This window comes from Xenopus laevis, chromosome 4L (assembly GCF_017654675.1).
Source record: "Xenopus laevis strain J_2021 chromosome 4L, Xenopus_laevis_v10.1, whole genome shotgun sequence".
Lineage (NCBI taxonomy): Eukaryota > Metazoa > Chordata > Amphibia > Anura > Pipidae > Xenopus > Xenopus laevis.
Genome location: NC_054377.1, coordinates 54,217,122 through 54,243,179, shown reverse-complemented (window position 1 = coordinate 54,243,179; position 26,058 = coordinate 54,217,122). Strand labels below are relative to the sequence as shown.

The 26,058-nt window shown below is 40.6% G+C and overlaps 1 protein-coding gene across 2 annotated transcripts in view; it reads left to right on the top strand.

Annotated features, from left to right (window-relative positions):
• zfhx3.L (zinc finger homeobox 3 L homeolog) overlaps positions 1-25,788 on the top strand; it is a 73,381-nt gene extending 47,593 nt beyond the window's left edge. Inside the window, exons 5-10 of one of the 2 annotated variants that reach the window (XM_018257924.2) lie at positions 10,853-10,957; positions 11,195-11,322; positions 11,415-11,615; positions 15,844-15,955; positions 16,067-21,457; positions 22,924-25,788. In XM_018257924.2, coding sequence (XP_018113413.1) covers positions 10,853-10,957; positions 11,195-11,322; positions 11,415-11,615; positions 15,844-15,955; positions 16,067-21,457; positions 22,924-24,419 — 7,433 coding nt within the window. In that variant the 3' untranslated portion in view covers positions 24,420-25,788. Of the gene's footprint in view, positions 1-10,849; positions 10,958-11,194; positions 11,323-11,414; positions 11,616-15,843; positions 15,956-16,066; positions 21,458-22,923 lie in introns of both variants that reach the window. The other variant, XM_018257923.2, reaches the window with a different exon arrangement.
• The last annotated feature ends 270 nt before the right edge of the window (positions 25,789-26,058 follow it).

Genomic DNA, 26,058 nt, shown 5'->3' with positions numbered 1-26,058 from the left:
TTGTGTATTTTAAATACTTTGCTTCTCCAAACCTGTGGCTTCGAGGTGCTGCAATCACTCGGGCAAGCTGAGAAGTATTGACTCTGCCTCTTGCATTCCTCTGGTGAGACAAGATCCCTTTACTGGACATATTGTTTCAGCAGATTCTGCTAATCTTGACAGAGTCCTTGGCATCTCTCCTCTAGCACATTGCCCTCATTGTTATAGGTCTCTGGTGAGAGTGAGGGGGCTGTGCTAGGAGGGATCCTAAGCACAAAGCTTGTTCTCTGAATGAAGCTTTTGTCAAGAAAGGAAAAGGGTGAACATTACTGTCAGGTCATGGTTCTACTAGAGCGCATCTCTTCCTGCTTATAGCTCCTCCTCTTTATCATGTCAGCAGACTTTCGGCCACTGTGGTATGTACAATCTGACTCCTTTTTCCCCCCCTAAACCTGTGTTTCTCTTAATAAACCTATCGCATTGACGCCCTTGTTTTTCTTATCTAATGCCTTATGAAACCTAACAACAAGCTGCACATACCATAAAAGAACTTACAAGAGCAATCTGTGTTGCTACAGTGTTGATTCTGTTACACTGGATGCCATTCACAAAATAGTGATTACTAAATAGTACGGTTGCACCGAATCCACTATTTTAGGATTCAGCCAAATCCTTTGTGAAAGATTCGGCTGTTCCCAAACCGAATCCATCCCCTAATTTGCATCCATATAAATTAGAGAAACGAGGGGAAAAGAGAACTGTGTGTGCAGCACACTGCTAAAAGAATTTTGACTTCCTTGTTTGTGTGATGAAAAGTCATGTGATTTTTTTGGATTTGGTTTGGCCGTGCAGTTGGATTCGACCGAATCCTCCTGAAAAAGGCTGAATCCCTAATCTTGGATGCTTGTGTATCCTTGGTGCATCTCTACTAAATAGAAGCAAACATTGCTTAACCTCAAAATACATTTTGTGAAATTCAGAGCAGATAAAAAGAAACTGAAGTGCAAAATGACAATTAATGGTGAGAACCCCAGTGGGATTTTGCCTTCTAAGATGATAGACCTGATGCCTTTCCCCCTGTGTTTACATCTTCTGGACTCAGATTGGTATGGGATAACAAGTTGCACTACATGATAAGAGCAAAATTCCCAGGTAAAATATAAAGACATTCTGCTCTTAAAGATACCAGGGTTTTTTTGCTGCCCCTGGTTAAACATTGCCTTGCCTTATAGTAGTAGCACTTCTTGATGTTTTCCTCTGCAGTGGTAAAAAAGCTATACATGGCACATTCATTTGCTTTCAGATTAATCAGCGCAGATAAGAGGTTGGATTTACAGGATTGTGCCCTATTCTTCCCTTGCCGCTGGAGATGTTTTTGAATGAGGCTGTGCACATAGACAGGAAGACACAGACAAAGTTAGAGAGGGCCCAGGAATGCCAGCAATGTCATGGAGCCTGTTTCTTGTTTGCTTTCTCCTGCTTGGAGCTGAGCGGCTTGGAAGAGGATATGAAACTCTTTATCCTGCTCATTTTCTTTTTATTAAAGTGTTTGACGAATAATTCCAGCTTCTATTTAATTGCCCCCGGCTGCACAGAGGGGGCAGGAAAGCAGGGATGGAACGGGACACAAATATTATCTAATTCTTCTGAAAACAACCATCTTATATTTGTAGAATCTTTAAAGCCTCGAGGGCACAAAGAACAGATATTGGAGGATGTTGTAGGCTATGGAATGTGTTTGATATAAACATATAGATGAGCTGTTGGGAGTTAAGGCGAAACATAAACACAGAGGTAATCTCCTCCATGCCTGTTGTATAATATTCACAGTTGTGCACTCAGTGTACAGGATTATAAATGGAAGGGCAAAAGGTGTCTGAAGTGTGGGAATCAAATGCAAAACAGATGCACTCTTATTGCGTTTCTAAAGCATTCAGTGCTTTTTTTCCAGTCACCTGTATTATACAGCAAGGAACAGAAATTTCAGCATTTGCTCTGCTTTCATCGATAAGGGCATTTTCTTACTGATTTCCTTACAACTAATGTTATATAGTGTGCTGTGTAAGCCACTTTTAAGGTGCCCTGTAAAATGGGTGGGACTTGCCATGGCTGATTTTTTTTTTTAATAAATCCTTGGCAGTTAAAATGTTAATCCATGTCCTCATGCTGCCTCATGCAGTGCACACAAATTAATGCATGAAGCCTCTATTGACTTTCTGTAGGTTTGAGGTAACTATGAACTGCTCTTCTGGAATGGGAACAAAAAGCCAGAGTTTATTCTAGCACTGGTTGTACAGTCCACCCATTCTCCTTCCGTCCCCTTTCCATCATTCCCTCCCCCTCCATTCACTCATTTCGACTCCCTGCGCAAATTGAAAACGACTAACCTTGTCATATTTAGTGCACCACTCTCAGCCGCTGCCTTCCAGGGCTAATCAGGCACAAACATATTCACAAAGTTGCTAAGCTCTGAGCTGTCTTCTGAGCATTAAAGTGTCCTGTCTGCCTCGGAGGTCACTCCTATCTTGGATGTGCTGCTCATGTACGGCCAGTAATATTGATTGATTAATGTATAAAAAGCACCAAATCTATTTGCTTCTATGAAACAGAGCAAAGTGCAGTTGGATTTTTCACCTCGTGCTTTTGTGTGAAGGACGCGCACGTGAGTGTGTGACAGTGCACGTACATTTTGCTATTCAGTCCTCTATTGCTGATTATATATTCTATTTGGACAACCTATTCTTGCCATCAGTGCTTCCAACGTGCTATATTTGCTCATGGTGAGAGTTTTGAGCTCTGCCACATTTCAGCAGCATGAGATATACTTGTACAGCTCCTGCTATGGGTTGCTGCTGCCAAGCAGTGTACTCACAAAAGAGCCATTCATTCACATTGGCCCTGCCTGAGCTTTCTCTGAAGTTTTGCATGATTTGCTCTTGTTTTACATTAACCTTCTCACCTGCACAGACCTGAGCCGCACCCAAAAATGTTGCGCTGCATTTCCCTTATTATTTAAATAACCAGGCCATCTACCAAGCATTGTAAACGCCATGCATTATAAAAGAGACAACATTGCTATAGATTTGCTTTATTCTGATCATACTAGAGAGTAGATTGGGAAACAGTAGCCGTTTTCCCTCCCTAATGCTACCTCTCAGATCAGTTCACTATCATTTTTTTTTTCATTTTGTTTTTCAAAAGGATGCATACAAGGTGCCAGAACCTTTTGTAGTCAAAGCCTTCCTTCTGGCTTTCTGTATACTGGAAAAGCTGGATAACACCTGACTTCTGATTACTACACACCGTATATCATTTGTAAAAGCCTGCCAATGGGCACCTACTATGCCAAGGATTTTTCTGGAGTTTTTTCTCCACTTAGGTCATTGCCCTAAAAGTGAATTAACCCCCCCCCCCCATTGTTTTTTACCTGGTAGTAGCTCTCCTCCCCAGCTGCATCAATCCCACTGTCTGATAATCAGCTGTTCCCAAATACCTGCTGCATAGCGGGTTGATGGTGTTTATGTTGGGCAGCAAACTTCCATTTTAAGGCTTCACATTTGCACCACTTCCATTAAATTGGCCCTACATGCAGAGATGCATCTCTCCCTTATATACCCACCTTGAGGTGGGAGATATTAGGCTGATCCTATCAGGTCCTAGGGCCCAACGACTGGATAACAACACAGAAATTCAGGAGGTCAGATCGAGGGCCGCATCAACGAACCGTAGTGGTCCTTGATCCAATGGGAATTTTAAATCTGGCTGATCAACAACATCTGGCCAATTTTCAATTGGGGAAGACCGGTCAAAGAGGGCCCCATACGCTGCCCAACTGTCTCTCGGCAGCTTATATAGGCCTGTGTATGGCCAGCTTTAGACTTTTATAAAAGCTGCCTGTCACTGGAGCTTCATGGTTTTCTCCACCAGGCCTAAAAATATGTTGCTTTTATTTACCATGCATAGGTTAAGCTTTCTAGTCCCTTTTACCCTTCTTGTTTAACCATCCCTAAGCAGCTCCAAGCAGCAGTGTTGTAAATGCTAGGCAAAGCATTTAGTAGCTGTTACACCAATTTTTTCATATATGTGTAATTTTGGCGAGTGCTATGATGCGCAGTGGTGTACCAGCATCAAGGGCCGCTTGCACCCACAACCGAAAAGAGGATTACAAGTGTGTCATTTAATAGCAGGACATTTTTTTTTTTCTGAAGCTTGTGCTACGTCACTGGATCAGAGAACATAAAATAGAAAAGTGAATTTTCTCCTAAAGCCTTAAGTGGGAAAGCCAGACTAATTGTAAATCAATGCATCTTAAAATGTGCCATTGATCTGCAGATGCAAGTTAGTACGTAAACTGCAATTACTATCTTATTTTAGGAATTTTTACTCTTATATTCCAGGGAAAAAAATACACTTGAAAATATTAGCTCACTTTTCCATTTCCATTACGGTGACAACATGCCTACTGGTCCCTGCTGCCTTTTTTCCCCCAATTTAAGTTTGTTTTATAGCAGAACAGCACTTTTGGGATACATATTTTTAAAGGGTTTATTAGTGCATTTGTACGTGAGCATCATTTGTTCTATGTGAGGGCATGTAGCCTTCTACATTTCGAGTGTTAGAAATAAGCTGATCTCTTACCAACGTATGGGTTCTTCTCAATCGATCACTTTCATTAAAAGTGTATGATAAACAATTTAAGGCCTCATTGATATTGCCCTATGGCTTCTGTCACACATGGAAAACATTGCAGTGAGTTCAGGTTGCACTGACAATTACCCTTTCATTTTATCCCATTAAAGTCTATAGGAAGTAAGTAATATTAATGGAAATGATAGTGTGACTACTAATGTGTGCTGGGTTTTTTTTCCATATATTTTGCTTGGGGAAAATATTCTAGCATTTTGTAACATGTATAGAAAATCCTTGGTGACAGAACTCCTATCATGCAAATAAAACAGAGAGAAAAAAGTACCCCGCTCACAATCTTACTTTGACAGTTACTTATATAAATTGTTTCAATACCTGTTAGTTTGAGAATTGCATATATTTCAGTGCGAACCCTGTGATTGTCGTTAGACCATAGAACTCCTAGCATGTCATAAGCCTATGATCTTCTACTTCGAGACTGTTCCTCATAGCCATCCAAACCCACAGCAGATAGCATTTGTTACTGCCATGTTTGCCCTGTTTAGCATACAGGCATGGGATCCGTTATCTGGAAACCTGTTATTCAGAATGTTCCAAATTATTGAAAGGCCGTCTCCCTTAGACTCCTTTTTATCCAAATAATCCAAATTTTAAAAAATGTTTCCCTTTTTTTTTTCTCTGTAATATACAATAGTACAATACAATACAATAGCACCTTGTACTTGATCCAAACTAAGATATAATTAATCCCTATTGGGTTTAACAAATGTTTACATGATTTTCTAGTAGACTTAATGTATGAAGATCAAAATTCCAGAAAGATCCATTATCCTGCAAACTCCAAGTCCCGAGCATTCTGTATAACAGGTCCCATATACGTATTTGTCTGTTGGGTGGTTGGGCTGTTTATAGTTACCTTTATTCACCTGCACCTAATCTTTTAACAGGGTTGGGGATAAACAGGCCTTTAATGTATCCTCCTTTATATTATATTAGTATCACTATTGCAGTTGTTGTCCTCCTTCAAACAACAAGCAAACTTTATCAGGAATTTCTTCATCAAATGACATTCAATGCTGAATCATGGTTGAACTGGGCAGAAAGGGTAATATAGTGCCATATGAGAGGGCATGATGGGAGCTGTGTCTGTCCCTCAGTGTTGATATTTGCCCTGCTGCAGTCTCCTAACAAGCTTGGCAGCTGCTGGCTAGAAATTGATTTAATTAATTGCTATGCCAATAAGCCAGCTCGTTATGCCTGCCATTGGTTAGTCAAATGCCTAACAAGTCTGCTGATCAATGGAGCCAATAAAGATTTTACCCATTAATGAACAGAGCACTAATTACTGTTATCCGGTGACCAATTAGGCACCGTGGTAACAATGCGGGCACATGCACTTGCCTCTCAGAATGTTAAAAAGGAACTCTTATTATAGTTTTAGACAAGTGTGCAGTGACAGTGTGGGTGATTTAATAAGAAAGTAATGTGGAATGCTACATGTAAAGAAATCATTACATCAAAGAAACAACAAGTTACTTATTTATTTGTGAGTACTTACATTTAGGAAGAAATGTGTCCCATCAGAGACCTTCATTTTTGACACTGGAAAATGAGTTAAAGCGCTGTAGAAGAACTGACAATTCATAGGTATAAATACAAATTAGACCTGCAGATCTTGAAAGATAGTTGGCATAATCCCTTATGGTCCTTTAATACCATTGGGTGATTCCATTCTTTGCCTTAAAAGTTTTATTGCTCGTGCTGTAGGTGGCGTGGGAAAGATGCATTTAACCAATGAGAGCTGATGGGAGGTGCGCGTAGAACTCCCTGGAATCTGTTACTTCTTAAGTTGTCTGCTTTTCAGTTATTGACCTGGTCAGACCCCTTCTGAGCTCCCTAATTGAAAATTAATACAGGATCAATGCAGAAGGCCATTTGCATATTGATTATACACAAGTCTGAATGCGCCATATGTGTGGCAGATTGATCGGGATCCCAAGGCAACTCAGGGAAACAAGAGATCTTGTATCCATATGAAGTTTGGGGGGAAAATAAAGAATAACGGATGTTATTTGGGTACAGAGAAAGATCGACACTGAAATAATCCCATGTACAGTTGGCAATAAAAGGGCTTCATAATATGTCAGCACTATAAAAGTAAAGCATAGTAAGGGAATAGTTGCCCTTTTTTATTTCTATATACAGAATTAAAGCATCACCTCCCGTACGCTTCTATAAAGGGCCATTAACATCAACTTATATTGTGTGAACTGAGAAGGGCTGTTCTAAATAATGTGTCTCCATGTTAAGGCTTATATAATAGGCAGTGCCCACCAGCCGGATGTGTGAAATTGCTGTCCAGGCTAGGAGCAGTTCAGTTCTAAGCAGCAAATGTGCACTCTAATGCAGCTTTTATTTTGTATGAATGGAGGTTACATATATGGATAGTTTATACTTCTTATATATATATATATATATATATTATAACAAACAAGGGAAAGTTGTGCTCACCACTATTTTTTAAAACCATTAGGCGGGGGTGCAATGAGGCTGTGACCACAAAATACATATAGTCAAATACAAGAGTCCTCTGCACTCAACCCATTATCAATATATTTAAGACAGTGACATTTTGTGCATACTGCTACTAAAAAATGCCTTACCCTTTAAACAAAACAGGGATTGTTTGTCCATATATTGCAATATATTTAAGCTGGCCAACTAAGTCAAAGTCATCCCATATCTGGCCAGTCCTATGCTCAATTTTATCTGATTCATTAAGAATTCTATTGCTTCATTATACATTTTACAAAGGGACTTGGTTTTACCTGCAACTTAACTTGCTGCTTTCAAAGTAAACCTCCATACTTGGCTGCCCTTTTATTAGACACCAGTGGGATCACCTGACTATAGCTGGGAAGGGTGGGAGCTACAACATGGAGCTGGTCACTGCTCCTGTATAAACTATAACAAACAAGGGAAAGTTGTGCTCACCACTATTTTTTAAAACCATTAGGCGGGGGTGCAATGAGGCTGTGACCACAAAATACATATAGTCAAATACAAGAGTCCTCTGCACTCAACCCATTATCAATATATTTAAGACAGCGACATTTTGTGCATACTGCTACTAAAAAATGCCGTAGTTGGCCAGCTTAAATATATTGCAATATATGGACAAACAATCCCTGTTTTGTTTAAAGGGTAAGGCATTTTTTAGTAGCAGTATGCACAAAATGTCTCTGTCTTAAATATATTGATAATGGGTTGAGTGCAGAGGACTCTTATATTTGACTATATATATATATATATATATATATATATATATATATATATATATATATATATATATATATATATATATATATATATATATATATATATATATATATATATATAGGTAGAGAACTTGGTACAGTGACCCGGGGAGAACGCATAGTTCTTGAAACAAGTAATGAATGAAGTCCTGGGTTCAAAACAAATTGCAATCTAGGGGGTTGCTGCAAAAATTATACACAAAATATGAGATTGTGTCAATGTAGGTCAATAGGAGAGGGTTATTCTTACCACATTGGGCGATAACCTGACATAGAAGGGCTGCGGTGGCCATAGGAACCTTTTATTGAACATTGGAGAATGGAGGTGCAGTTGAGAATCTGGGTAGAATCAGGCCAGGAGGATCAAGGAGTGAGGCGGGGAGTTGTAGAAGTCAGTCTGTACCAAAGCCATTGCAGTGTAAAATGCAGCTTATTTATTAAAGGGATACTGTCATGGGGAAAAAATTTTTTTTCAAAATGAATCAGTTAATAGTGCTGCTCCAGCAGAATTCTGCACTGAAATCCGTTTCTCAAAAGAGCAAACAGATTTTTTTATATTCAATTTTGAAATCTGACATGGGGCTAGACATATTGTCAATTTCCCAGCTGCCCCAAGTCATGTGACTTGTGCTGTGATAAACTTCAATTACTCTTTACTGCTGTGCTGCAAGTTGGAGTGATATCACCCCTTCCCTTTTCCCCCCAGCAGCCAAACAAAAGAACAATGGGAATGTAACCATATAACAGCTCCCTAACACAAGATAACAGCTGCCTGGTAGATCTAAGAACAACACTCAATAGTAAAAACCCATGTCCCACTGAGACACATTCAGTTACATTTAGAAGGAAAAACAGCAGCCTGCCAGAAAGCATTTCTCTCCTAAAGTGCAGGCACAAGTCACATGACTAGGGGCAGCTGGGAAATTGACAAAATGTCTAGCCCCGTGTCAGATTTCAAAATTGAATAAAAAAAATCTAATTGCTCTTTTGAGAAATGGTGCAGAATTCTGCTGGAGCAGCACTATTAACTGATGCGTTTTGGAAAAAACATGACAGGATCCCTTTAAGCTGTGTTTTCTTTTATAGGAAACCAGAAGCAGATTTGCCATCACCGTTTTTTTATGCTATTTTGTGCACAGCTTCTTATGCCAGAACTTTTTTGCCACTTTGCAGGCAAAGGGTTAAAGACCCTTTGCCTGTCAACAACATAGCGGCTATGGTCTCACTATGCACAAGCACGTTGGCTATCAATGGGCTTTTCGTGCAGTACCTCTAACTTCACTGGGGGGAAGGGGTTAAGTCAGGTCTGAGGGTGTATAAATAAATGGCACAGTTACAGAATTTTAGCATTGTAAAAGAGAGCACCTTTATCATTATTATTACGAGTAGTTCATTATAATGGATGCTTTCAAGGATCACAGTGATCTGCATTAAACAATGCATAGGGAAAGGTTCACAGTGTTATAAATTCACCATTTATTACACATTTTTTGCTAGTCTAAATCCTTTTATACACCTTGACATGTGTGGGGACCCATATTTTAGAGCAGGCAGCCTCCAAGAAAGTAGTTAGAAAATTAGCTTTTTTTTTATTATTCTAATGCTTCTTGTGTCCCCTTTTCCTATGAGTTCTTTCTGTGCTCTGCCCTCTCGGAGGCTGATTGATAACTTCTCTCAGTTCCCTCCTGTGCCTCCCTATGGTAAGGATGACACCTGTAGGCCATCTGATGAACTGCACATCATTTATTTGTGTTGAAGGCAAGGCGTAGGCTTCAAGTGATTTCTGCTGATTTCATGGATGCTGTTCCATAAAAAGGAGAGTAACATGCCCAGCCATTGTTCTCTTTGTGTATTCAACAACACATCTCTATCAACAAATCTTCGTTTTTAATTAATTGATCAGCTTTGTTGTTTGCTCTGCAGTATATAGAGATTCCAAATACTGCAGAGATGCATTGTTGAATGAATGAATATATATATATTTATATGTGTGTGTGTGTGTGTGTTGCATGAATCAGTCTTTTTTGTTTTTTTTATGGGGTGCCTTATTTCTTCAAAGTGGCAGTTTGTAGTCTCTGGTGAAATGCAAACTGCCTGGACATCACTGTATATCACTGAAGGCATATGTGCAAATTCATTGGCTGTCTCGGGCGCACAAGAGAGCTAGCAGTCCTTCACTGCCCCTTTGTGATAATTTTGTTTGGCTAGCAGGCCAAACTCCAGAATCTATGCAAAATTCACATTTGCAATTCAGTTTAACCTGCTCAAGTGTAGTCCGCTGGTTTCACTTATCTGCATTACAACAGTGCTATAATACAGTTAAGTATGTTGGAATAATGCTCATAGATAATACCTGGTGTTTTTGGTGAAAACTTTAGTAATCTTAATGTGTTTAAGGGCAGAGACACACGTGGAGATTCAGGGAGATTTAGTCAGCCGGCGACTTATCTCCCCGCAATGCCTTCCCGCCAGCTAGAATCTAAATCGATGGCGGGATGGCACTTGCGGCGCCTTGTTTTCCAAAGTCACCCGAAGTTTCCTCATGAGGCAACTTCAGGCAACTTCGGAAAAAGAAGTGCTCAGAGTGCCATCCCGCCAGCGATTTAGATTCTAGTCGGAGGGAAGGCAGTTTGAGAAGATTAGTCGCCCGAAGAAGAGGCGATTTGTCGTCGGGTGACTAAATTTCCCTGAATCTTCACGTGTGTCTCTGCCCTAAAACTCCTGGTAATTTCTCTCCTTTGCAGACAATAAGATGATGCAGCTGGGGAAAACAAGGATAATGAGATAAAACTGCTGTTTACATATATGTAGCAGAGCCACTGTACTACAGGGTTTCATTGCTGACTGGAAATGTGATCTGTAGGAAGAACATTTTTTCCTAATTTACTATTTGTGTTCATTTTCAGAAGAACCCCTAGAAGATGCTGAGGGCTCATGTGATGCTGGCACAGATGCAGAAGAAATCCCTAAAGACACAGAACCTGAAAGTGCAAGGGACACTAGCAAGGGCGCAGGTAAGATGCTTTAGTATAGTGTTGTGTCTATTCCTTGCTGCTTTGTTCTACTACATACATATCCACCAAGGACAGTAGGATGAAAGGGAGAGCATTAAAGCCTAGAATGTAGTAGATTAAGGAACTGGCAAAACAGATGACTGAAAGAAAGTCAGATATCTGTACTGTATTTGTGTATTGTGATTTTTTTTTTCCAGATGGTTTCTCTCTTAAGCATTTTTGTTTTGATTTACTCAGCACCATCTAACCCCCCTGAGAAAGATCTGCCTGATGCTGTACCTACAAGACATTCATCTGCTGCCAGCACTGAGCAATCTTTGCCCTCAAAGCAAACAAAGTCTGTGGAGGAAAAGAAACCCGAGCAGGTACTGCATTGTCACCCGTCTTGTCACCTCTGTGAAATAATTTGCCATTTCTACTACTTGAATATTGATTTTTTTCACTTTTTTTTTTTTAGGTGTACCAGTGTCCGTACTGTAAGTACAGCAATGCAGATGTGAATCGTCTACGTGTTCATGCTATGTCCCAACATTCCGTACAGCCTCTGCTCCGCTGCCCTCTCTGCCAAGATATGTTAAACAACAAGATTCACCTGCAGCTGCACCTTACGCACTTGCACAGTGTAGCACCGGATTGTGTGGAAAAGCTTATTATTACAGTAGGTATCACCTTCAGTGCAATACGCATTCACGCCCTCGGCTTTTCCCCGGCGTGGTTAATTATTGCTGCAGACATATGTTTCTTTAATTATGTAGCTATAGTTGCAATCCCAGTATCTGTATTATATGGCACTCTTCCCATCATATCTAGTCAGTGTGAATAGGGAAATTTTATTTATTGCTGCTGCCTTTTCTATTTGGCACTAGAACAAGAATCCTTTTATCTTAATAAGGCTAAAATAAATGAGAGAATGCAATAACATAACAACTAAGACTGATCTAGCGCAATTTAGTTTGTGGGACAAATGTGCATATGCACATTATGCATTCATGTAATCCGCCTAATAATATCTCAGACAGTTCTCTGGAACCTGTCCTGTGTACTGTCTGTTACCACGGTAACTGGGGTTTTGCATTTTCTCCATCTTTTATTTCTGTCTGTCCATCCTTCTAACTAGAGTGCACTTTTATCCAACAATTGACCTCACGCTTTTTTTAAGATGAGTTCAGAACAATGTTGGCTTAGAGAGCATCTCAAGTAATGCAATGTTTTGCCACCGCACACCCCACAAGTCATTTTTTGTTTTGTTTTTTAACATTCCTTTTCCTTTCTTATTCTGAGATCACACACACACCTTCTTCCCCTGCCTCTCCCTTTGTGTGTGTCTTCATTTTTAATACTTGCATATAAGTGCAGGGACTGCAAGATCAGGCTTCCTGGCCTATGTTTGCCAATTAGATAGTGGAAATGTGAAGTGACCTTTGTATCCTCCCCTTGCTAACGAGTTCTTTCTCCAGTCCGTGCCCTCTTTGTAATGGAAATATGCAGTCTGTCTGCAAGAGGGATTTGCATGTTGGACCTTTGTAACCGTCGGGTTTTTTTTTCTGACCTCTATCCTTTGTGTCCTTAGCTCTTCTCCTTTAATTTAATTCTTTAATTTATTTTTCTCTTACCTCCCTGGTTTTTTTTTTCTTCTTGTCGCTTGCACTCCAAACAGACCCTCCCCCAAGTCTTCTGCAGGATTCATAGATGCGAGGTTCAGGGTGGGCCTGTAAATGCAGCTTACACCTTTTATACCTCAGCATGGTGTAAACAGACTCTGAAGATGTAGCTGTGTTTTGTCAGCTGGACCTCCTCACACAATTAGCATGTAATTATTCTCTGTGATGGGCAGCCAGAGAAGAGGCAGCTGACATGTTGCATCTATGACCCACAAGTCAGAGATCAGTGGGCACAGGGAGCAATATAGAATGGGCTTTAATGATGTTATTTGCATATTTGGCCAAGCAGCTGTGTATTAGAGAATCATGCTGTTTTAAGTGTGCTATTTAGTAAGATGTGATTGCGTATCTTGTAAAGTGGCACTTCCAGTGTTGGCAAGTGAGCAATTTTTTTACTCACCTTTGCTTAAAAAATAAACAATATATGATGCTTGGCAAAAACTGCATTCTACACAAGCACATAGTATAATGTAATGTATACATGGACACTAGGCAAATGACAAGAAGGTTTTCGGGTGTGTTTGATGTTGGGAGACATTTTAGGAGACTAGGCACAAAAATAAGGAGCAGGCACATTAGACTTCGCAAAACCTGCCAGAATTCCAATCAGGAAAGATGATTAAAGTGGAGAGCAGACAACGTCTCTCCCTTACCTCCTCGTCTGCCGTCATTCACACTTGATTGACTTCAACCTTTCAAGTGCAGAAGTCTTTCTCTTATTATTCAAGGCCAGGCGAGGCTTTCTAATTAAAGTGTATGAAAACAATTATAGAGCTGTCTTGTGGAGCTGGAATTTGCAGAGACTCTGCACACAGCTTTGCCCTCTCTGGGTGTGGGAAGTGGACACATTTTCCTTTCCTTGTTTTAAAACGAAAATGTACCCCTGCACGTTGTCATTTCTTCATCTTTTTTTTTACTAACGCTTATCCTCCTCACGCACGTGGAAGGAGATCTGTCAGCAAAGCATGTGTGTCTATATAATGAAAATGCAGACTCTATGGACAGTTCTCAAAACAATGTGATTTTCCATGCGAAGAGAAAAATCTAAGCATATCTTGTAAAGCAATTCACATACTTGTATACATTGTTTATATCTAGTATACATTATGTTTACGGGGGGTATTTTTATCTCTCTATTAGTGCTTATTCATACATTTCTAAAGCTTTGGCACAAGTACAGGTATGGGACCTGTTATTCCAAAATTTGGATCTTCATACCTTAAGTCTACTAGAAAATGATGTAAACATTAAATAACCCCAATAGGCTGGTTCTGCTTCCAATAAGGATTAATTATATCTTGATTGGGATCAAGTAAAAGGTACCTTTATTAGTACAGGGGAAACCGAAATAAGTTTGGATTATTATTATTTGGATAAATGGATTCTATGGGAGACGGTCTTTCCATAATTAAGAACGTTCTAGATAATGGGTTTCCGGATAACGGATTCCATACCTGTAGCTTATTTTCTGCTACTGGAACCTGGCCATGCTTTGGCACTACTTTTTTCACGACTAGTGTCTAGACCAAGATTCGTCTTTAAAACAGCTGGTTCAGACTTTTTACCACTGTTGCCCTAGAGCTGGAAGAAAATATACCATTGTGCCTTAAAGGGGGTGTTCTCCTTTAAATTAACTTTTAGCATGATGTAGAGAGTGATATTCTGAGACAATTTGCAGTTGGTTTTCATTTTTTATTATTTGTGTTTATTTTGAGTTATTTAGCTTTTTATTCAGCAGCTCTCCCGTTTGCAATTTCTGCAATCTGGTTACTAGGGTCCAAATTAATCTAGCAACCATCCACTGATTTGAATAAGAGACTGGAATACAAATAGGAGAGGGACTGAATAGAAAGTCGAGTAATAAAAAGTAGCAATAACAATAAATTTGTAGCCTAGCAGAGCATTTGCTTTTTAGATGGGGTCAGTGACCCCCTTTTGAAAGATGCAAAGAGTTAGAAGAAGGTGGCAAAAAATTCAAAAACTATAAAAAAAAAAAAAAAAGGCCAGTTGAAAATTTGCTTAGAATTAGTCATTCTATAACATATTTAAAAGTTAACTTAAAGGTAAATCACACCTTTAAGCCTAAAAATTATGTTTTTATTTTGACAGCAGCCTATAGAGACTTGCAAAACTATTGACCTCTGTCACAAAATGAGTACCAAAACAGTTTCATTCTAAAAAGGAAAAATGTATTTGCTGTGCAATACAAATACCAGAACCATCAATAAGTGCCAGCTAAGACCTGGGTCACATAGTCAATTTAGTCACTCATTGTTGCCCTATAGCAGCCACTTATATTGCAGCTTTTATTAGGAGATACAGGGAAAAACAAGTTAGTTGCGTAGCCTGCCACTCTGTACTTTCTGTAGAGAAGTGCTTGTTGCAGTTTTAATAATATCAAGATAACGTTTAAAGCTTCAGCTAGACTAGGACTAGAAAGGCAAAAACAAATACTAAATGAAAAAATAATGTTTTCCCATGCTGTATGGAAATAACAGAATACGAATAAATGTTATGTAGCTTTCATAACTTGGCAGCAGGTTATACAATATGACAGTACATGTCACAACTGTATACTCTATTGATGTATGACTGGTCTTTAAAATTATAGCCAATTTGCTTTAGCAGGAATGGACGGGCCTATCCATCCAGCTTACATATAGTTTAATAGAGAAAGATATACTCTGTTTTTAAGTACAGCTGTTTGTACATTTATTTTTGACCCACGCCATGTAGGGTTAAATAGCAATGAATTGTGCGTGGCCCTCATTCACTGAAGACTTTATAGTATGGTTATCGTGTTGCAAGTTTGTTTTTTCCCAGTTTAGCAAATTTTGGTTATCTGATTATATGGAAAACGTAACAGGCTGCTCCTTTTCACAGGGATACAACATACCTTTTTCTCTTTAGCAATCTGAATTAATTAGGGGTGTTAATATGTGCTTGGTGGATTCAGCAGAGAGGGGGAGCTTCTAGCTCATCTCTTTAATTGGCTACCCCACAGCCTGTAACAAAACATTCTTTGTGATCAAAGTCAGGATTCTGTAGAAAGGAAAAATATTAATTAGAAGATTATTCTCTTAGTGTGTACTGACAATTAGAGTAGGCCACCTCCTGTGTAATGGTGGGGGGAGTTTTTGAGCAGATGTGAACACTCCTAGCAGCTAGCTGTGAGGTAAGGGCCAGGATGGCTGGGCACTTTCATGATCTTGTCCTTGTCTACAGGTGACCTCTCCTGAGATGCTCATGCCAAGTTCCATGTTTCTCCCAGTGAATTCACCAGAGCGAGAGAGAGCATCTTCAACCTTAACAGCAGATAATACAGAGAAACTGCCTGGTAAGATCTTGTCAATGAAAATGAAAGGCTGCATTTGTTTTAGAAGCAAAGTAACCAAGTTACTATTTGTTCACAGTTTTATAATTCTATAATGTTATTTTTTTTTTACAGAATCTGCTGAGGAAGTTTTGAAGACTGCACCTATTCCAGAAGAAACTGAGCTCTGTGTAGAACAGAATGCTCCTTCTAGTGACCACGGTTCTTCCAGAGAAGACTCTGGTTTCTTATGCTGGAAAAAGGGGTGCAACCAAGTTTTTAAAACATCTGCTGCCCTGCAAACACATTTTAATGAAGTTCACAATAAGCGCCCACAACTGCCAGTGTCTGATCGTCATGTTTACAAGTACCGTTGCAACCAGTGCAGCTTGGCATTCAAGACTGTTGAAAAGCTCCAATTGCATTCTCAGTATCATGTGATTCGGGCTGCTACTATGTGTTGCCTTTGTCAGAGAAGCTTTCGCACATTTCAGTCCCTGAAAAAGCATCTTGAGACCAGCCATCTTGAGTTGAGTGAGTCTGATATCCAACAGCTGTACAGTGGGCTTCTAGTAAATGGAGACATGTTGAACATGGGAGATGCATCCATGATTGAAGATCAGAGTATGCTTGTAGATGATGATAAAGAAGACGAAAGTGATCTAGAAGAAAAACAGAGTCCTACAGGGAGTGACTCTGGATCTGTACAAGAAGATTCAGGTTCTGAGCCAAAGAGAGCACTGCCTTTCCGCAAGGGCCCCAATTTCACTATGGAGAAATTTTTGGATCCCTCTCGTCCCTACAAGTGCACTGTGTGCAAAGAGTCCTTTACACAGAAAAACATTTTACTGGTTCATTACAACTCTGTGTCCCATCTTCATAAATTAAAAAGAGCCTTGCAAGAGTCAACAGTAGGGCAGCCGGAGCCCACTAGCAGTCCAGATAATAAGCCTTTTAAGTGCAATACATGTAATGTTGCATATAGCCAAAGTTCCACCCTCGAAATTCACATGAGATCTGTGTTACATCAAACCAAAGCACGTGCAGCAAAATTGGAAGCTGCTAGTGGCAGTAGCAATGGGACGGGCGCCATCAGCACCAGCACATCTTCAAATTCCACTATAACTAACCCTACAAATATTAATGTTACAGCCAGTTCAACCTGTGGAACTGCAGTTACTAGTACAGCAAACTCCAGTTTCATCAGCCAAATGCCCACGGAGACCATTGGGAACACCGGTGCAAGCAGTGTTCCTTGTCCTTCTGAGTACAAAGAAGTTCATCGGAAGAAATTAGCTGATATGATAGCTTCACGACAGCAGCAGCAGCAGCAGCAACAACAAGCCCAATCACTGGCTCAGGCACAAGCACAGGTGCAAGCCCATATACAACAAGAACTACAGCAACAAGCTGCCATCCTTCAGTCTCAGTTGTTAAATCCAACAATTCTTCCTCACTTTCCTATGACAACAGAAACTCTGCTTCAGTTTCAACAGCAGCAACACCTGCTGTTTCCATTTTATATCCCTAGTGCAGATTTGCAGTTCAACCCTGAGGTTAGTTTTCCTCTGACAAGTGGAACACTGACTTTGACCGGAAGCAATCCTAGTTTGATAGAAGATCTTAAACCTACATTGCAGATCTCTCAACAGGCTCATTCTCATCACCAGCATGTCCTGCAACAGCAAGGTCAGATATGTATGTCAGAACCTCACTCGCTACTTTTACAAGCTCCAGAACAAAAAATTAAACCAGTGAAAGAAAATTTTAAGGATATCAAAAAGGAGAAGGAGCTCTCTGAAAAATTAGATGAAAGTATCGCAAACATTGAGTCCTTCACTTCTGACACAGCAAAATGCAAAAAAGAAAAGAAGGAGCTTGCATCTGGATCCTGTTCTGACCCCTTTTTACTTCCTCCTCGCATTGCATCAGATGCACGAGGTAACGCCACCAAAGCTTTGCTTGAAAACTTTGGTTTTGAACTTGTAATTCAGTATAATGAAAACAAGCAGAAAGCCCAGAAGAGGAATGTAAAAGGAGATCAGAAAGACTGTCTAGACAAACTAGAATGCAACTCGTGTGGAAAAATGTTCTCCAATATCTTGATCCTAAAGAGTCACCAGGAGCATGTCCACCAGAGATATCTGCCTTTTAAGCAATTGGAAAATTTTGCAAACCAGTATAGGGATCAGTATGATAAATTATATCCACTAAGACCTCAAACACCAGAGGCTCCTCCTCCACCTCCTCCGCCACCCCCTCCACCACCCCCTCCCCCTGCAACACCTCAACCAGCTATCACCCCGACAATAGCAACTTCAGCTCCTCCTATAACTCCACCCAGCATTTCACCAGCCCAGTCCTCTGTGTCCCTAGCACAACTCCCTATGCCCATGGAGCTGCCCATCTTTCCACCACTTATGATGCAAACAATGCCTTTACAGTCCATGCCAGCACAGCTACAACCACAGCTGGGTCCAGTGGATACTCTCTCAGCAGACTTAGCTCAGTTGTATCAACACCAACTTAATCCCAGTCTTCTGCAACAGCAGAACAAAAGGCCACGAACCCGTATCACTGATGATCAACTAAGAGTTCTTCGCCAGTATTTTGATATTAATAATTCTCCAAGTGAAGAACATATAAAAGAAATGGCTGATAAGTCTGGATTGCCACAAAAAGTAATTAAACATTGGTTTAGAAATACCCTCTTTAAAGAACGTCAACGCAATAAAGATTCCCCTTACAATTTTAACAACCCACCTATTACTAGCTTGGAGGAATTGAAAATGGACTCCAAGCCTCCTTCCCCAGAACCACTAAAGGCTGAATACTGGGGAAGTAAGAGGTCATCCAGAACTCGGTTTACAGATTACCAGCTCCGTGTTCTTCAGGATTTTTTTGATGCCAATGCATACCCAAAGGATGACGAATTTGAACAGCTTTCTAATCTGCTAAATCTTCCTACACGTGTCATTGTTGTTTGGTTCCAGAATGCTCGTCAGAAAGCACGAAAGAACTATGAAAATCAAGGTGAGGGCAAGGAAGGAGAGAAACGAGAGCTCTCCAATGATCGATACATTCGGACAAGCAATTTGAACTACCAGTGCAAAAAGTGTAGTTTGGTTTTTCAGCGTATATTTGATCTTATTAAACATCAGAAAAAATTGTGTTACAAGGATGAAGATGAAGACCTGAATGATGATAGCCAAAATGAAGACTCTATGGATGCCACTGATTTTTTAACGCCCTCTAGTTCTACATGTAGCACCCCAATGACTTTTCCATCTTTCAGCACTGCAGTCTCATCATCTTCAAACACATCTTGTACTCCTTTCCTTCAACATACAACAGATGTAGAAGATATCCTTAGTTCCAAATCAGAGGCTTTTCATGATGATAAACCAAAGCACTTTGAGCCTATAAGGACACAGCAAAACCAAACACAAGAACAGCCACAGCAGCCAAAGCAAGAATCCCAACAGTCACAGCCTCTGCAACATGACCAAGTAGAGGACAAAATAAGTGTGACACCCCAGAAACATGCGCCACTTTCATCTCCAGCCACGCAACCTCCCCAGTGTACAGTGACACAGACAAGCCCAAATACTACTCAAAGCTCCCAGTTTGCTATAAAGCCACTTCACACATCAAGCCCGCAACAACTGGCAAACATACCTCCTCCTCTTTTGCCTTACCAATGTGATCAGTGTAAATTAGCTTTTCCATCCTTTGAACACTGGCAGGAACATCAACAACTACACTTCCTAAGTGCACAAAACCAGTTCATCCACCCACAATTCCTAGATAGATCCATGGATATGCCCTTTATGCTTTTTGACCCCAGTAATCCACTTCTTGCCAGTCAGCTTCTTTCTGGAGGGCTTTCTCAGATACCTCCTGGTTCAGCAACTTCCCCTTCCACTCCATCATCAACAATGAACACCCTCAAAAGAAAACTAGAGGAGAAGGCAAATGCAAGTCCTGGGGAAAATGATAGTGGAACTGGTGGAGAAGAACCTCATAAGGACAAACGCTTACGAACAACAATCACTCCAGAACAGCTAGAGATACTGTATCAAAAATATTTGCTGGATTCAAACCCAACACGTAAAATGTTAGACCATATTGCTCATGAAGTGGGTTTGAAGAAGCGCGTGGTGCAAGTATGGTTTCAAAACACAAGGGCTCGGGAAAGAAAAGGGCAGTTTAGGGCAGTTGGTCCAGCTCAAGCCCATAGACGCTGCCCATTTTGCAGAGCGCTATTTAAGGCAAAGACTGCATTGGAAGCTCACATTCGTTCACGCCACTGGCATGAGGCAAAGCGAGCTGGATACAATATGAGTCTGTCTGCCATGCTCATCGATTGTGATGGAATTCAATTAAAAGGGGATTTCTTTGATGGTCCTGGGTTTCATAGCCTTCCTCAAAGCAGCAGCGATGGGCAATGCATGTCTCTTTCTCCAGTAAGCAAATCTATGGAGCTTTCGCCACGAACATTGCTCAGCCCATCATCTATCAAAGTTGAAGGTGCAGAAGATTTTGAAAGTCCCTCAATGTCTTCTGTCAATTTGAGCTTTGACCAATCTAAGCTAGACAATGATGACTGCTCCTCTGTAAATACTGCTATAACTGATACAACAACGGGAGATGAAGGAAATGCTGATAATGACAGCACAACGGGTATTATAGCTGAAACCAAATCTACATCCATAAACAGCGATGGCTTGCCAAAGTCTGGCATGATAACAATGTCTGAATATGAGGATCAGATGTCATCTGGTTTAGTCAGCCCAGCCCCAAGTTATTACAGCAAAGAGTATGAAAATGAATGTATGATTGATTACAGTGAGACTTCTAGCCTTGCAGACCCATGTTCTCCTAGTCCAGGTACAAGTGGTTCAACAGGCAAATCAGGTGAAGACCGACCTGGTCAGAAACGTTTTAGAACTCAAATGACTAACCTACAGCTAAAAGTTCTTAAATCCTGCTTTAATGACTATAGAACTCCCACCATGCTGGAGTGTGAAGTCCTGGGTAATGACATCGGACTGCCGAAGAGAGTTGTCCAGGTCTGGTTTCAAAATGCCCGGGCAAAGGAAAAGAAGGCAAAATTAAGTATGGCCAAGCACTTCGGAATAAACCAGACAAATTATGAGGGACCCAAAACAGAGTGCACTTTGTGTGGTATTAAGTACAGCGCTCGTCTCTCTGTGCGGGATCATATATTTTCCCTGCAGCATATCTCCAAAGTAAAAGATGCCATTGGAAGTCAGCTGGACAAGGAGAAAGAATATTTTGATCCTGCCACAGTTCGCCAGCTGATGGCCCAACAGGAACTGGACCGAATTAAAAAGGCTAATGAAGTTCTGGGTCTGGCATCCCAACCACAAAATGTGTTTGATAACTCATCACTGCAAGCACTCAATCTTCCAGCAGCCTATCCAGCTCTCCAAGGAATCCCTCCAGTTCTGCTGCCAGGCCTTAGTAGCCCATCTTTGCCAGGCTTCACTCCAACTAATACAGGTGGGCACAAAGATGTAATCTTGATGAAACCAATGTAGTAGTAGCATTTTCACTTCCATAGTTTAGACATGTAAGATAATACTGAATGTGTTTTGCCCATTATTTTGCAGTCATTGAAATCCTTCTATGGATGAAGTGTCAAATGTCGTGGTATATTACCATTTCTGCTTTTGTCTTAATAACAATTGAGCATTTGTAATGACTGCATATATAAATTTAAAGAATTGTCATGCATCGAGTGTTGTTAAGGCCAAAGAAAAAAAACACAAACTACACAGAAACTATCATATCTAGAATGATACAATCACTCCGTACTCCATTTGTGGTGGTAACTTCGGGCCATTTTGTCAGTCAGCAGTCCAGTCTCAGATTAAGCACCTGGGAATGGGTGGTATCCTTGCAAATATTGTACACATTCAACAGTGGTGATAACTATCAGTATACTACAGATTTATGGGGATTGTGTAGTTTAAAAAGGTGCAAATGTGCTACAGGACTAATCACCTAATAAACATAACGTGAGTGGATATGACTAGATATACTAGAGCTCATAACATGTGGCCTGGCTATTGGTAGATCTTAAATTACAGAGGGGACATTTTGGCAATTGGGTCAGCATTAATTCATGAAATATAAATACATTTTATAGGACACAGTGTAAACTGTAAATAGGTTAAACATGTACACATTATTAATACCATTCTAGCTTAAACAGCTGCACATTAATCTGTTGATAGCAGGTTTTGTACCAGAACGAACAGATGGCACTTAGGTAGGTCAGTGTAGCTTCTTCAACATCTCTTATTTTAGCATTTAATCTTAAAGTTTGGAATGTGCTGTCAAACCTGGAACCTAGGTCTAATTATTTTTGGAGAATGCTTTAGTTGAGGCAAGGAATTTGGAAGCTTCCAGCCATGCAAGCATACAGAGATGAATGTTTGTGCCCTTATGCAAAACTCACACCTTAAGATACCACAGATGCTGATCTCTGTGCACATTGCTAAGCTGTACTAAGTTGGACCTTGCATAATCAGAGTCCTTTTTTAAGGGGATATTGATTCAAAAAACTTTTTTTGCTTAGTATAAGGTAATTCTAAGCAACTTCAAATTCATATAACACAATTTCTCCGCACTTCTGCTTCCGACTCTTGAAACAATGTAGCAGAAGCCGGCTAAGGTGTAAGATAATTCAAATCTGCTACGCGATTAAGAGAGTCATGGATAGAATTGACACATTTTAGTTATTCTACACTGGAAAGTTGGTCTGAATTATACTTGTTCTCATTATGGGGGGAAAAAAAACATTTTTGGGTGTAGATCATGCTCATCATACATAAGATCAAGTATATATATCTATGTATGGATATACACATACATACATACATACATACATACATACATACATACATACATACATATTTGTGAAATGTATTCAGCTGTCTGATTTTTTTTTCTTTTTCTTCTAGCTTTAAGTTCACCCAAATCCAATATGATGGGAGTGTCTAGCACAAAAATCCCTTCCCCTGGCCTTCCCACTTCTGGACAACCAAATAAGCAACCCGCTAAATCTTTAAGCCCCAGTGTTCCTTCACAGTCTCATCCATTAACTGTTTCCCAGCCATCAGAAATGCATAAAGAAAAAGAAGGCGAGAAGGTTAAAGAGAAAGATAAGGGCAAAGCAAAGGGACAACCATCATCTACACCCAAGAAAGAGAAAGTAGATACTCCAGCATCAGCCTCCACGTCATCATCCGGCATGGAGTATATGGTGGATTCAGCTCAGCTCCAGGCTTTGCAAGCTGCTCTGACATCGGATCCTGCCGCCCTGCTCACTAGCCAGTTCCTTCCTTACTTTGTCCCAGGATTCTCTCCCTACTACAGTACACAGATACCTGGGGCCTTGCCGGGTGGATATCTGCAACCAATGTATGGGATGGAGGGCCTGTTTCCTTACAACCCTGCTCTGTCTCAAGCATTGATGGGTCTGTCACCTAGCTCCTTGCTGCAGCAATACCAGCAGTACCAGCAAAGTTTGCAGGAAGCACTGCAGCAACAACAGCGGCAGCTGCAAATGCAACAGAAGCAACATCACCACCATCAAAGACTGCAACAGCCCAAAGTAAGCCAAACCCCTGCACCCCCAGCTTCTTCCCCCTCTGACAAAGAGCCTGCCAAAGACTCCCCCAAGCACGGAGAACAGAATCCTGCAACTGTTGAGGTGTCTCTCTCTAAGCCCCCAGATCAACAAAAAGTGGAGAACCAAGGTGCAGACTCCCTCTTGGACCCCTTTATTGTCCCAAAGGTGCAGTACAAGTTGGTCTGTCGGAAGTGTGAGCTGAGCTTCAGCAGCGAGGAGGCAGCTATCAGCCACCTAAAGTCCCTTTGCTTCTTTGGCCAATCTGTGGTGAACCTGCAAGAGCTGGTGACATGCGTCCCCACTGGTGACACTAATGGCTCTTACCGATGCTTGGGCTGTGATGCCACTTTCTGTGGGGGCGATGCTCTACGTCAACATCTGGAGTCGCCCTTGCACAAACACCGAACAATCAAAAGAACAGCAAGAAATGCCAAAGAGCACCCTAGTTTATTACCTCACTCTGCCTGCTTCCCCAACCCTGACACCGCATCTACCTCTCAGTCTGCTGCTGACTCCAAAGCCAGCCACTCACCCACGTATCCCTCATCTTCTACCCCCAACAGCACCGCAAAGTCTTGGTCTCACAACTCTCATAGAAAACATCCTTTTCCCACACTTTCCTCATCTTCAACAGTTACCTCAAGTCCTTGCAGCACCTCAGGGGTTGCAACCTCCTTTCCAACAGACGCTTTCTCTGAGGAATCTGATTCAGACCTCAGCCAAAAGTCTGAAGGGGCAGGGAGTCCATTGGACACTCCTGAGAATCCAGGCTGTCATGAGGATAGCTCTCGAACTGCTGTGGGAGTGAGTTCTTTACGCCTGTAGACTTCGAATATAGACGATGAGAAAATGAAATAAATACAAATTTTAAATGATGATGAATAAACCAATTTCACAAAATACTGCAAATTCCAAAGCTTCTAACCAAATAAAGAGGATCCCTCCTTTCCCATAAGAACCTCTTCTTTCCTGCACCCTTCCCCTTTAACATGTTATCCCCTCTACCTACATATATATCGGGCCCCATACATTGGAAACTGGGCCCAAATTCTTTTTGTCCCCTTGGAATTTGGTCACCTTGCGGTGGCAACCTTTCTCTGCTCACATAGCAACGGCTTTGCTAAGAAGAAACCAATGGAAATATTGTGTTATTCTCAGGTCAAATGCTCACACCGTGTTCTGGTTTTGGTCTTGGAGTTTTATATATACATATATATAGATAGGGATATATATATGTGTGTATATATGTATTTATTTTATTTTTTGTTCAAAAACTGTTTTTTTTTTATTTAGTATTTGCTAACTTAACTGGGCAGAAAAGTTTCAGGACTGGGGTGAAAATGCCTCCCAGGGACAGAATGTTGGGTGATGTTCATTCATTATAATTTCCACATCCAGGAAACACAGCTCAAAAAAAATATATAACTGACTTTCTGTATTTCTTGTAGAAGCCACTGATTCAGGACAGTTTACAGATGCGGAGTAGATCATCGTCATTCTTTTTCTTTTAGGGATTCTATTTTACGTCATATGTTTATTTGATGTTGTACTTGGCCTTGAATACTCTTGTCACGCTCCATCATAAAAAACGCAAGAACCCTAAAATCGTAGCTCATCAACCAAAAGACACACTTCAACCTTCTGCCCTCTATTTATTCATATGGCAACAAAGCTCTTATCAGCAGGTGATTGTCACTGCTAAATAAATCCTTTTTTTCCTGTATGGCATTTCCCCCCCCCCCCCCCGATTGGACTTAAAGCTCTTTACAAATCTAGCGTGCGTTATGCAATGCTGTACATAGTGTTCTTCAGACATGGTCTCTACCCTTTGAGCTTACAATCATTAAAGCCTGATGGTGGGTTTGAGAAGGAGGGTTTACTAGAAAAACATGTAAATTTCTTTCTGTTTGGTGTTTGTGTTCTGCACACTTATTCCCCTTGCCTCCCCTCCCATCCCCAATGTTACTTGTTACTCTGTCTCACATCATTAGGCAGAGATCTGTTCTGTTTAACAAAAAAAAAAAAAAAAGTCGGACTTTTTGTACGTGTGTATGTATATCCGTGTATGGGTATACAGAGCTGTACGCACACACGCATGTGTATATATGTATCTATTATACATACTGAGACACGTGCACACACTGTCACTACTTTTTGAATGAAATCTGATGCTTTAAATAAAATCCAAAGAGTAGCCTCCCTTGTGTGCTTTGGCTTGGAAGGCTTTGTTTTACTTGAACATTTGTCTGAACTGAAGGAAGCATTTTACTGTTCATAGCATCATCCGACACTGGCTGGTTGCTAAGGTATCAAGGAAACCCACACTACATTGTATTTATGATATTGCATAGTAGCAGGGAGTACAGAAGGCCAGATAAACACTCTTACAATTTAAGGTCATTTTTTTTTTTTGTTCTGTCTTTGCTGTTTCTCAAACAGAAGATGAATTTTTAGTCTCTTTCTG